Source organism: Pan troglodytes, chromosome 23 (assembly GCF_028858775.2).
Source record: "Pan troglodytes isolate AG18354 chromosome 23, NHGRI_mPanTro3-v2.0_pri, whole genome shotgun sequence".
In the NCBI taxonomy this organism is placed as follows: Eukaryota; Metazoa; Chordata; class Mammalia; order Primates; family Hominidae; genus Pan; species Pan troglodytes.
This window is the reverse complement of record NC_086016.1, coordinates 48,864,739-48,881,712: the sequence shown is the minus strand read 5'-3', so window position 1 is coordinate 48,881,712 and position 16,974 is coordinate 48,864,739. Positions and strand designations below refer to the sequence as shown.

The 16,974-nt window shown below is 45.7% G+C and overlaps 1 protein-coding gene across 11 annotated transcripts in view; it reads right to left on the bottom strand.

The window, feature by feature from the left end:
* TBC1D22A (TBC1 domain family member 22A) overlaps positions 1–16,974 on the bottom strand; it is a 413,175-nt gene that overhangs the window by 293,690 nt on the left and 102,511 nt on the right. For all 11 annotated transcript variants that reach the window (XR_010156181.1, XR_010156179.1, XR_010156180.1 and 8 more), the window contains one exon: positions 3,878–3,948. Coding sequence is in view for 8 of the 11 variants with exons in the window: in XM_515210.9 (XP_515210.4) it covers positions 3,878–3,948 (71 nt within the window). In the remaining 3 variants the exon portion in view is untranslated. The remainder of the gene's footprint in view (positions 1–3,877; positions 3,949–16,974) is intronic.

Genomic DNA, 16,974 nt, shown 5'->3' with positions numbered 1-16,974 from the left:
TGGCTCTCAGCGAGTCTCACTCAGCCTCTCTCCTCCAACGCGGGCCCTCCAACGCCCCAGGCCAGCTCTCCTGCCCAGGTACCTCAGCCCAGGTGTGTGCTGCCTGCAGTGGCAGGCATAGCGCATAACTCTCAATGACCTGCTTCCCAGGTGGCTCATGTATGCCCTACCTTGCCCCACTGGAGCCTGAGAGTCCTAGAGCAGCCGTCTTCAGCCCTGGGCACACGTGAGAACCCCCAAGAACCGAGGTAACAGTATTTCCTGAGCTCCAAAGGTGATAATGACATGTGACCAGAATGGAAACCCACAGGTGAAGAGGGCAGGCCTGAACCTCCCACACCCTCGCCTCCCATCCCCTGCCTAGCCGCAGGGTAGGCACTCTGTGGACTGCATGGTTCACGGCATGCTAGAGTCAGTCAACACCCTGATGCCTGAGTCCACCCTAGAGATTCCAATTTGCTTCGTGGGCCCGGACACCAGGATCGGGAAAAGCTCCCAGGAGAGTTGAATGGGAAGCCAGGTTTAAACTTTGGGATTCAGGGAATGATAAAGAGGCATCCTTGATTGGGGAGACCCCTTCCCTGCTGAGTTCCCAGTCCCCACCATTGTCCCAGAGGTTCTTGTAACCCCAGCACCTGCAGAGGGCCTGGCTGAGAGCAGATGTGTGAGCAGCACATGCTGACTCAGGGATGGGTGACTGGCATTGTGCACTGTGCTCCCAGATCTCTCCCCAGATCTCTCCTCTTACAGAAGGCCCAGAGCCATGGTGCAGCATGACTGCCTGGGGAGCTGGATGGCATCAGTGCTCACCAACACAGGGCATGGAGCATGGCAAATGCACAGTGAGCACTTGTTCCCGGAAAAAGAACCAACGCTTGCTCCCTACTCTAGCTGCCAGAGTCCTCTTACTCCACCCCTGTAGCCTTTGGCCCCTCAACTCCCTTACCTGTCCCTTCCCAGTTCTTCCTGTCCCAGCTCTAGTCCCCTCCCAAGAGCCTGCCAAGAGCAGCCTCCCCTTACAACCAGCACTGCTCCTACGAGCCAGAAACTGGGCAAGAACAGCCTGTTCCCTGAGCTGCCTGCCACACGCCTGTCCACAAGAATCTCTGAATGCGTGGTCTGATGCAGGGCAAGCACTCAGTAAGGGACAGACACAGGGCAGCAGCGCACTGGGAGCACAGGAATAAGATCCTGAGAGAATGGGATCCGTCTCCACGTAGCCTAGGTCTGTCGGGGTTGGAGGGGGCAAGAGAAAAAGGCAGGCCTTCTACTATCTGTTCTGCAGGCCCCAGGGGGACGACTTGGTCTCCTTCCCTGCGTGCTATTTCCCAGCACCCGACACAGTGCCTAAAACACAAAGTGCTCAATAAATGCCAATGGATGAATGAATGGATGAATGAATGAACCAACCAACGGCTCTTTCAAGGCTTTACTCTTCCAGAAACACAGGCTCACCACTCCCAGTTTCTCCTTCAGAATAAAACCCAAGCAATGAGGTGGGTAGGGATGGCAGTAGGGCGGCTGTCACCTGGCCTCCTCTTGGGCCCCTCTACCCCAGCCTGTGTTCCTGCTTGTCCCACCCCTACTGTGTGCCCCAGCTCTCATGGTCTCCCCACTTCCCACTAGCAGAGAGAACACTAACAACACTTTTGAGATGCCACGTAAGATGCCACCTTCCCCAAGAAGCCTTACTTGGCATCCTCATGAACCCTTTCTTAGCACCCCACATTTGCAACGACAAGCTTTGCTCCCTGATCTAACATTTATTTTCTACTCATCTGTCAATCCAAGCCCTGAGAGGGCCAAGAACCACCACGTTCATCCCTATCCCTTGTGACTGCAAGTCTCCACACCCTCCCCTCCTTCCCCACCTGCCATGGCCATGCAGATCCCAGGTGTGAAGTCCCCTCTTAACAGAAGCTGACCCTCTGCACTAAACTGCCCCCACGCTGTGGTACTCCTCCACCCCCTGGTTCATACTCGTGTCCTGTCCATCCTATAGCATGCAGTCTGGCCTCCACCACAAGTCTGCAGCACCCGACCTCCTCCTAATGGCAGGCTAGTGTCTAATTCATCTCCGGCTCCCAAGCAAAGGCCCCTGCAAGCTATGATGGTTAGAGGACTACATGTGCCTGTCCTTTCATAAGTCAACGCTCTGAGAATGCTCAGGCTTTCTCTTGTGAAGGAAAATGCTTGGGCCCCCAAGATCACTATAAAAAACTCAAGCTAGAAACTGCTTAGGGCAAACCTGCCTCCCATTTTATTCAAAGTCACTCCTCTGCTCACTGAGACAGATGCACACCTGATTTGCCTCCTTTGGAAAGGCTAATCAGAAACTCAAAAGAATGTAACCATTCGTGTATCACCTATCTGTGACCGGGAAGCTCCCTCGCCACTTCTTACATGTACTGATGGATGTCTCATGTCTCCCTAAGTGTATAAAACCAAGCTATGCCCCGACCACCTTGGGCACATGTCGTCAGGATCTCCTAAGGCTGCGTCGCCAGTGCGCCCTCAACCTTGGCAAAATAAACTTTCTAAATCAACTGAGACCAGTCTCAGATCTCCTGGGTTCACACTCTCACTTGCCTCGCCGGGATTCCTGGCCCAGACTCCACCTACACCCACCTGCCCTCCTGTCCACAACCAGCAGAGTGGGGCTGTCTGTCACCTCCCCTTGTGCTCCTCTGTCCACTGAAACCAGAGTGTCCATTTCCACATCAACTCCCGTACTACACACATTAGGGAAGCGGAACCACAACCCTCAGAGGCTGAGAATTAGAGGAGAAAGCACAGTATAAAATAACTCACGTGAGACTTTCCCCCTAGACACGGCACATCCTTAATAAACAGAAAACGGCAATTCAGTGTTTTTATCAAAACTTCCTACAAACCAACCTGAGAAGTCTGCAACCTATCTTAGGGGACATTTAGAAAACTGGATATAAACTGGAAAACTAGGTTAAAATAAAAAAGCACCAAACAAAAACATAAGCAATGGCAGCAAGTCTAATTTTAATTGCAAAAGAATATTTAATCAATAAATATTCGCTGTTCAGAGCTGCGTCTGCATTTAGGATTACGAGGTACTAAGCTGCAAACTTATTAAGGCTCATTAGCCAGAAAGAGTCTTAAATACTAAAAGTCAGACCCAGTTTAGAGTAAACATTTAGAGCTCCCTATTGACTTAGCTCCAAAAATAATGAAAAAGGAAAAGAGAAGAAAACTGTCTATAAACAATTCTGAAATGGTGGGCAGGGCCAAACTCACTTCCAACGGCAAGCCTGAGCTAAGTGCACAAAGGCATGCTGATGTCACCACCGCCTACCCCAACCTCTCCCCAAGGACTTCCAGACCGGCAGCTGAGCGCCAGAGCTGCGGCAGCCAGAACTCCACACTCCACCACAGAAACACAAACCACTTCTCTCATCCATTTCTTCTCTTTTCCTAACAACGCTACTAATACTTACAAAAAAAAAAAAAACTTGGTCAAACATATGTCCTTGTTTTCAGCATATTTGAAACAAATTTAAAACATATTTCCCTGTTTCAACTCCTCGGAGTTGAAACAACCATCTATGCTGAAACCTTTCTATATCACAGGCTGGAACATAGAAAGATTTTTTAATAAAATCTGAGGAAAAAATATAGTTGTCATAATTATTACCTATTCTTGTTTTCTGCCAGTCCTGTCAAACCAAGCTTAAAATTAAGCAAAGAATGGAAAATGTCAGCTTAGCCAGAACAAAGGCCTTTATCACTGCAACAAAGCCAGGGCAAACCCGTGGGCTGTGGCTGTCAGGCCCTACTCAGGCCAGACGCCTGCAGTCCCTGTGCACAGGAAGGAGGCGCTGATGGGCGGTGCGGTGGGACTTACTGAGAGGAGCTTCCACGTCATTGGACGCACTGGCTTAGGGATTCCGGACCAGCTCAACCTCCGTAATTCCTCTGTTGATGAAAAAAGAGACAAGGAAAAACAAGATTTGCAAAAGGTTAGCAAACCTCCCCAGTGCTTTAACACATTCCACCTGTTTAATTAGGAGGCAAGGAGCCCCATAAACAAATTAAACTAAATCATCAACATTTCAGATACGATTGATTTCAATATCTGAGAGAAGGTAAGTGACCATTCTATTCAAACCAAGCTACAGGTTACCTGTTTACAACAGAATCCTGGAGCTACCCTGGAACACGTGAGGCCCCATGATCCCTTCCTCCTTCAACCAGAGAAGTCCAGAGTATACTGGCCTCCTTCCCTCCCACCTCCTTCTCTCCCCATCTCCTTCTCTCCCCCTCTCCCACCCTCCCACCTCCTTCTCTCCCCACCTCCCACCTCCTTCTCTCCCCCTCCCACCTCCTTCTCTCCCCCTCCCACCTCCTTCTCTCCCCCCCAACCTCCTTCTCTCCCCCGTCCCACCTCCTTCTCTCCCCCCCACCTCCTCTCCCCCCTCCCACCTCCTTCTCCCCCTCCCTCCCACCTCCTTCTCCCCCTCCCTCCCACCTCCTTCTCCCCCTCCCTCCCACCTCCTTCTCTCCCCGCCACCTCCTTCTCTCCCCCCTCCCACCTCCTTCTCCCCCTCCCACCTCCTTCTCTCCCCCACTCCCACCTCCTTCTCTCCCCCCCACCTCCTTCTCTCTCCCCCTCCCACCTCCTTCTCTCCCCCCACCTCCTTCTCTCTCCCCCTCCCACCTCCTTCTCTCCCCACCTCCTCTCCCCCCTCCCACCTCCTTCTCTCCCCCAACCTCCTTCTCTCCCCCAACCTCCTTCTCTCCCCCAACCTCCTTCTCTCCCTCCCCCCACCTCCTTCTCTCCCCCTCCCACCTCCTTCTCTCCCCACCTCCTCTCCCCCTCCCACCTCCTTCTCTCCCCCAACCTCCTTCTCTCCCTCCTCCCACCTCCCTCTCTCCCTCCTCCCACCTCCCTCTCTCCCCCTCCCACCTCCTTCTCCCCCTCACCTCCTTCTCTCCCCCCTCCCACCTCCTTCTCTCCCTCCTCCCACCTCCTTCTCTCCCTCCTCCCACCTCCTTCTCTCCCTCCTCCCACCTCCTTCTCTCCCCCTCCCACCTCCTTCTCTCCCCCCCACCTCCTTCTCTCCCCCCTCCCACCTCCTTCTCCCCCCCACCTCCTTCTCTCCCCCCTCCCACCTCCTACTCTCCCCCCTCCCACCTCCTTCTCTCCCCCTCCCACCTCCTCCTCTCCCCCCTCCCACCTCCTCCTCTCCCCCCACCTCCTTCTCTCTCCCCCTCCCACCTCCTCCTCTCCCCCCTCCCACCTCCTCCTCTCCCCCCACCTCCTTCTCTCTCCCCCTCCCACCTCCTCGTCTCCCCCCACCTCCTTCTCTCTCCCCCTCCCACCTCCTTCTCTCTCCCCCTCCCACCTCCTCGTCTCCCCCCACCTCCTTCTCTCTCCCCCTCCCACCTCCTTCTCTCCCTCCCTCCCACCTCCTCTCTCCCACCTCCTTCTCTCTCCCCCTCCAATCTCCTTCTCTCTCCCCCTCCCACCTTCTCTCCCCCTCCTACCTCCTTCTCTCCCTCCCTCCCACCTCCTTCTCTCTCCCCCTCCCACCTTCTCTCCCCCTCCCACCTCCTTCTCTCCCTCCCACCTCCTCTCCCTCCCTCCCACCTCCTTCTCTCCCTCCCTCCCACCTCCTTCTCTCCCTCCCTCCCACCTCCTTCTCTCCCTCCCTCCCACCTCCTTCTCTCCCTCCCTCCCACCTCCTTCTCTCTCTCCCTCTCACCTCCTTCTCTCTCTCCCTCTCACCTCCTTCTATCTCTCCCTCTCACCTCCTTCTCTCTCTTCCTTCCCCCTACTCTCTCCTGAAGGCTTTTTCCCCAACCTGATCATGTTAATTGGTTTTCCTTTCTATCATCCATCTCAACTTTCTATATGCTATTTAAGCATACATATATGATGTGGTTTTTCTCACTACTGGTTTTGAAAGAAATTGTTTCACGGAGATAAGCTTGTCTTTATACACCATTAATTAAGGATGTGGCCATATTCTACACAGACAACAAAGTCTTCAAGGTAGTCTAATACAAGTCAATGAGGCTTTATAAATACCTACAAGTAGAAAAAAATCACCAGCAGGGAGGGGCTGGCCAGAGGCAGAGGGGTCCTGGAGCAAGGTCCAGCACCTCCAAGGGCAGGGAAGGACAAGCATCGGGCAGAGGGGTAAGGCTATGGGCCCTGCATTCCATCGACCTTCCGAGTCTCCTTGAGTGTCTCACTCCCATGCCCCAAATGGCAAGAGAATCCATTTCTATGTCTAGGTATAGCAACACTTGTCCAATCCCACGGAAACTCAAGTAATTATTTCTTTAAGTTAGGAATCTACCATTAGGTTGTTTTCCTAACAGCTTGGAGCTAATGATTAATAACAGGAATAAAAGAAATGATTAAAGAGAAGACTTTGCTAATATAATCAACAAAATACAAAGTCCTGACATCTAATCTTTTTCCAATTACTAAAGTCTAAGTAAAATAAGTACAGAATAATTGGGCAATAGTCGCAGCAATAACTTGCATTTTACAGCAATCTCAGAAAATATCAAATCTTCCCCAGTACCCTAAGGATATTATGAAAAGCAGGAACCTCATATCTGAACACCAATAATGTAACGTTTACCGACCATGTTCCCAGTGTCTCTCCCTTGGCATAACTCTGGTTTTCTGATTATGGTTTACGAGAAAAAGCTGAGAGGAAACTCATTTGTTAATGTTCTCTAAACCTCTCTCTTCACTGGAAGAAATTCACAAAAATTCAAAAATCCTGAATATACATAATGAGACAAGCCTCAAACTGCTCAAGCTTTGGTGTTAAAAGAGAGCTTTCATACATATTATCTTATTTGATCCTCAAAACAAGCTTGTGTTACTTAGGGCTGTGATCACTATTGTATATGAAAGAAATAGCCTCAGAGAGGTTAAGTGACTTGACCAAGGTCACACAGGAACTAAGCAACCTTCAATACCAGGGTCTGTCCACTACGTCCCTTCCATTCTTAAAAAGACTTTTGTAGCACAGACAAATCTCACTTCTGAATACAGACAAAAAGATCCAAAATAAAATCTTAGTAGATCAAAGCACAGCAGCAGGATATTCAAAGAATAATACAGGTAAAGAATGAAGGAGGGATGGTTCAACGTCGGGAAATCTTGTAGCTTTACCCACATGCTGAATGGGGTCGACGGGGAAGCCACATGACCATCCTCATAGGTGTTTGGTACATCTTTCTAGCAGAATCCCAGCTGTGCAAAGTAACCATGCTTCCCTGCAGCAGCCCTGGGGGTGGGGAGTCAGCCCAGAGGCAGCTGAACCCACAGGTGGGCCTAGTTGGAGCCCCGCAGAGCTAGCCCACACCTCACCAAAGGCTGAGTCAGCAATGGGCCTAGGTGCCTACTTAAGCCACTGAGCACAGACAGCTGAGGGCTTCTGAGAACACTCCACCCGGCTCTTGGGAAGTTCCTGGAGGCAACCCACTCCTCTTCCCCTGAAAGCTACCAGGGTCAGATGTGGGGGTCAGAACTGCTGCAACCATCTGCACCCAACCAGCCTGAGGAATGACGCCAACAGAGACAGAGGCAGACCCCAGAGAATGGCAGGAAACAGAGTTCTGAGATAAGCAAGATGGCCAAATACAGGAACATTCAAAAATGTTCTCTGTAATAGAACGATTTATATTATTTTGGGTATATACCCAGTAATGACATTGCTAGGTCTTTGTATGCACATGTGTCTTTGTAATAGAATACACTGTTGCCATAGAAAAGAATGTCTGTCTTTTTGTGCGGATATGAAGTAAGTTTATCTAAATTATGAAGTGAAAAGGGAACAATCTGTAGATACAATGATTATTTCTGTAGGCACATACGAGAATCTGAAAGCACAGGCAGAATCTGGGGAGGGGTTCCCAGGATGGAGTCAAGGATGGTAGAAGACTTACTTTCCACTGTACGCCCTATGGTGTTCCCACAAAACTACAAAGTTTCTGTGACATCACCACTTTAATCTCCGATTTGTCAAATTCCATGCAGCTCTCAGGGTCCATCGCAAGACCTGCCACATCTAAGATGCCTTCCTGACAACTCAGTCCTCACTCACTTATCTCTTCTGTGAGCACCAATGACAGAGGGTGTCATGAGCACCAGCCTTGTCTCCTAGAAGCAATGTATGTGCTCCTGAAGGTCAGACTCCACCACTCGGCTTTTTGTCTGTCTCCAGTTAAGTGCTGGACACAATGCTCCATCCTTTCCTCCTCCCCTTTAGAGATTTGTCTGTTTGTTGAGGGGTGTGATATTTTGAATCAAAGTATAATTTACATATAATAAGCATATTGCTAGGCCAGGTGCAGTGGCTCACACCTGTAATCTCAGCACTTTGGGAGGCCAAGACGGGTAGATCACTGAGGTCAGGAGCTCAAGACTAGCCTGGCCAACATGGTGAAACCCCATCTCTACTAAAAATACAAAAATTAGCCAAGCATCATGGCTGGCGCCTGTAGTCCCAGCTACTGGGGAGGCTAAGACAGGAGAATCACTTGAACCTGGGAGGCGGAGGTTGCAGTGAGCCGAGATCACGCCACTGCACCACAGTCTGGGTGGGAGTGAGACTCTGTCTCAAAAAAAAGAAAAAAAAAAGTATTGCTGCCCTCAGACAAGACACAGAACATGTCTATTGCCCTTTTCTAGTCGTTCTTGGCCCCCACTCCAAGTTAACTGCCTTCTGGTATCTATCACCACAGACGGGACTTGCCTGTTCTTGCAATTCATATAAACAGTACAGACAGTATATATCCTTTGTGTCCTATTTCTTTTGCTCAGAATGTGTTTGTAAGAGTCACACACGTTGCCAGTACCAGTAGTTCATTCTTTACAAGCAGTAAAAGTATTCTAAGAATATACCACAACTTGTTTACACATTCACCCATTCTTAGACTTCTGTGTTAGTTACTGATTCTTACCATAAATAGGCTGCGATGAACACTCTTGTGGATATACATTTTGTGGGTGTATGTCTCCATTTCTCCTAGGCAGGTGTGAAGGAGTGGAACTGCTGGGTCATAGGGCAGATGTACATCTCCCTTTATTTAAAAACTGCCTTTCTGCAATCTATGCACCTGACAAAGGTCTGACATCCAGCATCTATAAGCAACTTAAATTTACTAGAAAAAAACAACCCCATTAAAAAGGGGGCAAAGGACATGAACAGACACTTTTCAAAAGGCCAGGTGCAGTGGCTCACGCCTGTAATCCCAGCACTTTGGGAGGCCAAGGCGGGCAGATCATTTGAGGTGAGGAATTCGAGACCAGCCTGGGCAACATGGTGAAATCCCGTCTCTACTAAAAATAGAAAAATTAGCCAGGTGTGGTGGCATGCACCTGTAATCTCAGCTATTTGGGAGGCTAAGGCAGGAGAATCACTTGAACCCAAGAGGTGGAGGCTGCAGTGAGCCAAGATTGCACCACTGCATTCCAGCCTGGGTGCAGAGTAAGACTTTGTCTCAAAAACAAAAAAGACATACCTGTAGCCAAACAAACATATGAAAAAAAGCTCAACATCACTGATCATTAGGGAAATGCAAATCAAAACCACAATGAGATACCATCTCATATCAGTCAGAATTGTGATTATTAATGGTGGTGAGGTTATGGAGAAAAAGGAACACCTTTACACTGTCTGTGGGAGTGTAAATTAGATCAAACATCATGGAAGACAGTGTAGCAATTCCTCAAAGACCTAGAGACAGAAATACCATTTGACCCAGCAATCTCATTACTGGGTATATATCCAAAATAATATAAATCGTTCTATTACAAAGACACATGCGCACCTATGTTCATTGCAGCACTATTCACTATAGCAAAGACATGGAATCAACCTAAATGCCCATCAATGAGAGACTCCATAAAGAAAATGTGATACATATACACCATGGAATACTATGCAGCCATAAAAAGAAACAAGATTGGCCAGGCGAGGTGGCTCACGCCTGTAATCCTGCACTTTGGGAGGCCAAGGCAGGCCGATCACGAGGTCAGGAGATTGAGACCAACCTGGCTAACACGGTGAAACCCCGTCTCTACTAAAAATACAAAAACAAAACAAAACAAAATTAGCTGCACATGGTGGTGGGCACCTGTAATCCCAGCTACTCAGGAGGCTGAGGCGGGAGAATGGTGTGAACCCGGGAGGTGGAGCTTGTAGTGAGCTGAGATCGTGCCACTGCACCTCTCCAGCCTCGGTGACAGAGCGAGACTCTGTCTCAAAAAAAAAAAAAAAAGGAACAAGATTATGTCCTTTGCAGGGACATGGATGGAGCTGGAGGTCATTATCCTTACCAAACTAACGCGGGAACAGGAAACCAAATACCACATGTTGTGAGGCCTACTGGAGGGCGGAGGATGGGAGGAGGGAGAGGATCAGGAAAAGTAACTAATGGATCCTGGGCCTAATACGTGGATGATGAAAGAATCTGTACAACAAACCCCCATGACACATTTTACCTATGTAACAAACCTGCACATCCTGCACATGTATCCCTGAATTTAAAAATAAATAAGTAAATTAATTAATTAAAATAAATCTGCCATAAGTTTCTTTAAAGTGATTGCACCATTTTACACTTCCCACCAGCAATGTATGAACATTTGAATCGTTCCACATCTTGGCCAAAATTTAGCGTTGTCAGTCTTTTTATTTTAGCCATTCTAGTACGTGTTAAAGGGTATCTGTGATTTTACATAGCAATTTTATGATGATTAATGATGTTGAGCATTGAAGAGATTTTCATGTGTTTACTGGCCATCTCTATACTTTTTGTGAGGTGTACATTGAAATCCTTTACCCATATTTTATTGGGTTGTTCAAAATTTTATTATTGATTCATGAGTCTGTTTCTAATTACTAATTTTTCTTCTGATTATGGGTCATATTTTTCTGTTCCATTGCATACCGGTTACTTTTTTATTGAATGCCAGATATCCCAAGTATCAATTTATTGCCACTGTGATACTGGAACTGGATTTTGTAAAAACTTCTCCTTTGTCAGCTGGCATGATCTCATCCTATTCAATAGAGAGGGCTGGAGGGACACGAATGGTGTCTTCCAGGTTCATATGGCTCATTCGCCAGGTTCCTGCAGGTGCTGTCTCTCCAACACTCGATTCCCACCGCATTTGGGATTATTCAACTCACTGCTTTCTGATTACTTTCTCCAGCTCATAGAATCCCACCCTACTCCTGAGCAGATCAATACTCAGCCAAGGACTTGATGGGACTTTGCAGACATCTGGGGTTCTCTCCCTATACAATTCCCTCCTCTCCAACACTCTGCTCCATATATGATTCTGTTTTGGCCTCCTCAAAACTCTTTCCTAATTCCTACACTCAGCAAAGCTGCCTGTTTCATTAGGGTTCCCCCACTTATGCTGCTGCTTGGCAACTGCATTCAATTGCAAATTGAGTCCTTATAAAGTTCACCTTACTTATCTCCTATCTCAAAGGGTCACAGCCCTGCACTGCCTGTTGTCCAATATCTGAAAACAGTTGTTTCACATATCTGATCCAGTCTTCTAGCTGTTGATAACAGGAGAGCAATTCCTTTGGCAGTTACCCCTTCATAGGTTAAGGCAAAAGTCAATTTGCTAATATATTTTTAAAGAATTTGTGTCTATATTCATCATAAATATTGGTCTCAGGCTCCCTTTTCTTATAATGTCTTTGTAAGATTTTGGTATCGGGATTACGTTACCTTAAAAAAAATGAGAAGTGTTTACTCCTCCTCTCTTTTCTGAAAGCGATCCTGGAAGATTGCTATTATTTCTTCTTTAAATGTTTGATAGACTTTAAATGTTTGATACAGTTCACCGGCAAAGCCATCTGGTCCTGATGTTTTCCTTGAGTGAAGGCTCTTGTATAACAAATTTAATTTTTTTAATCAATATAAGGATATTAAAGGTCTCCATTTCTTCTTGCATTAGTTTAAGTTGTGTCTTTCTAGAAATATCCCCATTTCATGAATTTATTGGCATAAAATTGTAAATAACATTCCCTTATTATCTTTTTAATGTCTGTAGGATCTGTAGTGATGTCCCCTCTTTCATTTCTGATATTGGTAACTTGTTTTTTCTCTTTTTCTGTTCATTAGTCTAACTAGAGGTTTTTCAAGGGTCTCTTCAAAAAACCTTTATATTTTAGTGATTCTTTTCTTGTTTACCCATTTTTCAGTTTATTGATTTTTCACCCTTAAATTGTTTCTCTTCTTTTACTTGGTTTTTGTTCTTCTTCCAGTTTCTTAAAATGAGAGCTTTGAATACTGATTCGAAACCTTTATTCTTTTCGAATACAGGCATTTAAAAGTATAAAGTTTCCTCCAGGCACTGTTTTAGCTGCATCACACAAATTTTGACACGTGTTGTCATTATCATTCAGTTCAAACTTTCCTTGTGATTTATTTGATCCATAGGTTGTTTAGAAGTATGCAGGTAAATTTCCAAATGTCTGAGGATTTTCTGTGTATCTTGTTGTCATGGATTTTTAATTTAAAGCATTTGGTCAGATGAATTTGGTGGTATTTCAACCCTTTGATATTTACTATAACTTTTTGGGGCCAGCATACAGTCTACTTGGTGAATGTGCCATATGTCCTTGAAAAGGACGTGCATTATCAGTTAGTAGATGCGGTATTTTGTAAATCAATTAGATCCCACTGGTTGATAATGTTATTCTAATCTTCTACACTTTTACTAACATTTTAATTTACCTGTTGTATCAATTACTCACAGAGGGCTGTTAAATTTTCTGCCTAGGATTTTACAATGTTTACTTGTTTTATTTCTTGTTTATTTTACTTGTTTATTTCTCTCTTTATTGCTGTCAATGTTTGCTTCATGCATTCTAAAGCTGGTACATACACATTTAGGACTCATCTCTCTACTTAATCAATTGATCCTTTCATCATCATGAAATATTCCTCTTTGTCTCTAATACAACCCTTTGTCTTGAGGTCTACTTTTCCTGATGTAACTATAAGCAAATTCGTTTTCCTGTGATTAGACCTTGCATGACATATATTTTTCTACCCTTTTATTTCAACTGCCTGTCTTTATGTTTAAAACATGTGTGTCTGGCTTTTGTTATGGTTTGAATGTTTTTGTCCCCTCCAAAAATTCATGTGTTGGAAAGTTAATCCCCGGTGCAACAGTGTTGGGAGGTGGCCTTGTGGAAGGTGTTTAGGTCATGAGTAATCCACCCTCATGACTGGATTAAGGTCATTATAAAAGGGCTCCCAAAAGTAGATTTGCCCTCTTCTGCTTCTCTGTCATGTGAGCACACAGATTTTGTCCCGTTTTGCCCTTTGCCTTCGACCATGTGACAACACAGCAAGCAAGCCTTCACCAGATGCCAGCACCTTGATGCGAGACCTCCAAGCCTCCAAAACTGGGAGAGACGGAATTTCTGTTGCTTACAGATTATCTACTCTGTGGTATTCTGTTAGAACAACATGAAACAGACTAAGACAGCTTTCCTTTCAGCTTTCTGTCTCTATATTTTCACACAGTCAGGCAGTAAAATCCTAAGTGCTCTAAGAGAGCAAACTAAAATGTACAAAAAACTTACATAAGTAGAAAATGAATGAGATTAAGTGAATGAGAAATAAATAACATTTCTTCTACAACAGTGGATTTCCTTTCTGAAAACTGAAACTTTGGAATATTTTCAGGAAAACACCACCAAAATCACAATTTCATGCTCATCTGCACTGTGAAAGCTTTACTTATCAATAGGAAATTACCAAGCACTAACTCTAAAGAGAGCAGACAGAGAGCAGAGGGTAGAGGAACAAACACTGGTTGTGGGTTCAGTGCACCTGGGTTCAAGTACCAGCTTGGCCAATGACTATCTGGAGGCTCTCCCTCTTCAGTTTCCTCCCCTAAAATACAGGACAAATAAAAATACTTGCCTTGCTTAAGTCACATAATTTTTACAAGGAACAAAGAGACAATACATGGGGAAACATGTGTGAACTGTGACATAATGTACAAATCCAAGAGCACACTTCTGTTATGCTGACAGATGCAGTTATTCAGCACACTCTGTGAACCCAAACCATAAAGCAATTGGGACTCATTCATTCTAATTGGATGTAAAATATCACATTTGAGACTGAACCAGAAATCTGTCACAAAATGGTGTATGCAAAGAACTCCTAATTATAAGAACCTTTTTTCTGAAAAGCCAAGAATAACAGAAAAATCAACCCATCATTTAAGCGTCTTTTTTTCTCAAGATTCATTTCTTATTAACTGCCTTTAATTATGATTTTTAAAACCTTTTGTAATAATAAAATCTGGAAGAAACACTGAACAATAGTAAGAAATGCATGTGCACTGCAATCACTTAGGCTTACATGTGGTTCTAGGCTAAATGCTGAGTGTCACCAGCATAAAGAGGTTCTACAAAAATACGCATATGTCCTGTTCCTAAAGCCACACACAGGGGAGCCTCACAGATCAACTCCATGTGGCCAGCACTTGCTGAGCATGCCCCCTGTGTAAGCTGCCTCTGGGCAAAGCCACTGAGACGCTCCCCAGGCCGAGTCCACCCACACATTAATCCATCCCATTGGCGGGTGCCAATCAACACCACGGACCAGGCCCAGAACTAGCCTCCAAGGGAGTGATTAAACCCAGTTCCTTCCCTCAAGGGGCTCACTGTCAAATAACAAGAAGAAATCTAGCCAGTGAAATCACTGTTCACCAGGACTATGGGAGAAAGGAATGCAAGGTACAGTGAGTCACCAGAGGAGGGGTGGTCTCTTCTCTGAAGAAGGGGACATCAGGAAAGATTCTCCGTGAGCTGCTGCTGGAGAGCCATCTTGAAACTAAGCAAAGCACAGATTTATCTCTACTACCCCCTAACTCTCACCAACAGGGCAGTAAAGGAATAATGTCATAAACAAGGACAAGGGCGTAAAGGAGGCAGACAAGAAATGTCAGCAGAAATGTGAAGGATGGACAGCAGACACAGCAGTGGGAGGCAGCGGAGCAGCGCAGATAACAGCCTGACAAGGGGACGCCAACACGGAGAGGCCAACTGAGGGCAAAGAACCCCCAGAAAGGGCTGTGTTGGAGCAGAACACAGGGGCACCCCCACCTACTCCTACCCACACAGTGAGCTCCCCCACCTCACCCCGCAAATGAACAACTCTAGGATAAAACAAGTTATACGTGACAGGTACTCAGTCATGAACCAGAGTTAGAGTTACAACATCACAAACAATGAATCCCAATGTCACCAAAAATTAAACTGAGAGGATGGGGAAGGAGAAGAGGAAGAAGCATGGTAAGAGAGTTAAACCCTCTGCTTCAGAGTAGAAAGTTAATAAATACGGCTAAACTGTAAAAATCTGCAAAATTAGCATAGTATTTAGAAATATCAAGACAAGTACCAGCAACAACAGCCAAGAGGTACAATGACAGCCTCACCTCAGAGACGGAAGGCAGGGATGAGGAAGGGTGGGGACGGAGGACTACTCTTTCCAGTACGAATCTTATACTGCCGGTTGAGTCTCCCTTATCCAAAAAGCTTGGGATCCCAAGTGTTCGAATTCTGGGTTTTTTTCCAGATTTTGGAATATTTGCATATATATAATGAGATATCTTGGGGATGAGACCTAAATCTAAACACAAAATTCATTTATGGTTCATATATACCTTACACATATAGCCTCAAGGTGATTTCATACCTTTTTAAAATAATTTTGCCCATGAAACAAAATGTGTTTATACTGAACCACCCAAAAGCCAAGGTGTCACTATCTCAGCCACTCGTGAGGACAATCTGTGGTTGTCTGGCATCATCATTCCTGACTCTAAATTTACATGCTACCAATAAGCAATCATTTTCTTACACTTATTCCCACATACGTACTTAACAGTAAAAAATATGACCTACCATTAATACAGTGAAAAAACTGCGTTCAGAGTAGCTAAGCGGCACGGCAGCCTCCCCAGAACACCCGCACCCGCTGCGAAGCAACGGCAGCAACAAACAATGGCAGCTTCCAGTCTCCATCTACAGTGCTGGGTTTCCATTAAAAGGTTCCTGGACACTGTGGGTTTTTTGCTTTTTGGTTTTTGGTTTCTCAGTGAGAAGAAACATCAGAAGCAGTTGAGGGACCAGGAAGTGGGTGCTCTAGGGATGAGAAGGCATTCTGCCAGGTGGCTTTTTTAAATGTTTCCTCTGGAGTCATCTGCTTATTAGCAACAGTTTCTGTCTTTTAAGTGACTCTTTGATTTTGTAAATTGACGTGATTTCTTGCCCTGCTGTGATCGCATGCTGCCCTAGTCCTTCAGTAAGCCTGTCGCACATTTTCGCCATGTCATCTATAGATGCTTTTTCTACAGTGTTAACGTCATCATCTTCATCATCACTATCATCACAGTTTCCTGGACTCAAAACCATTTTGGCTATTTCAGCATCTACTGATGGTTAACAACTGGTAACGCATTTATCGATGTGGAGGACTTCTTTGATATCCACTTCTCCCAGTTTTCTGATGGACCTTGAAGGTATATTTTTTACATATGTAAGGAGGTCAGACATCGTTTTCGTCTCATTTGACACACAGAAACCTTCAAAGTCACCACTTGGTTCATGATCATCACTGAACACAGAGTCACAGCCCAGAGGTTGTGCCACGCACGCACAGCTGTTTGTTTTGTCACTGTGTTCCAAGCACTGGCAGCAGCATATACAGCATCCTTCGTGCTAAACATCTTTTGACAACCTTCCAAACCCATGCCGCCTCTGTTCACTGCTGCTAACGTGCTGCCCAAGAAAGTGTTTTGATACCTATTCTTCATTGATCTACAGATACTTGGTCACGTAGCTGAATTAATAAAGTCACATCTGGGGGGAAATGCATGGCATAAACATTATTATTGTTGAGAATTTCAGCTGGAGAATA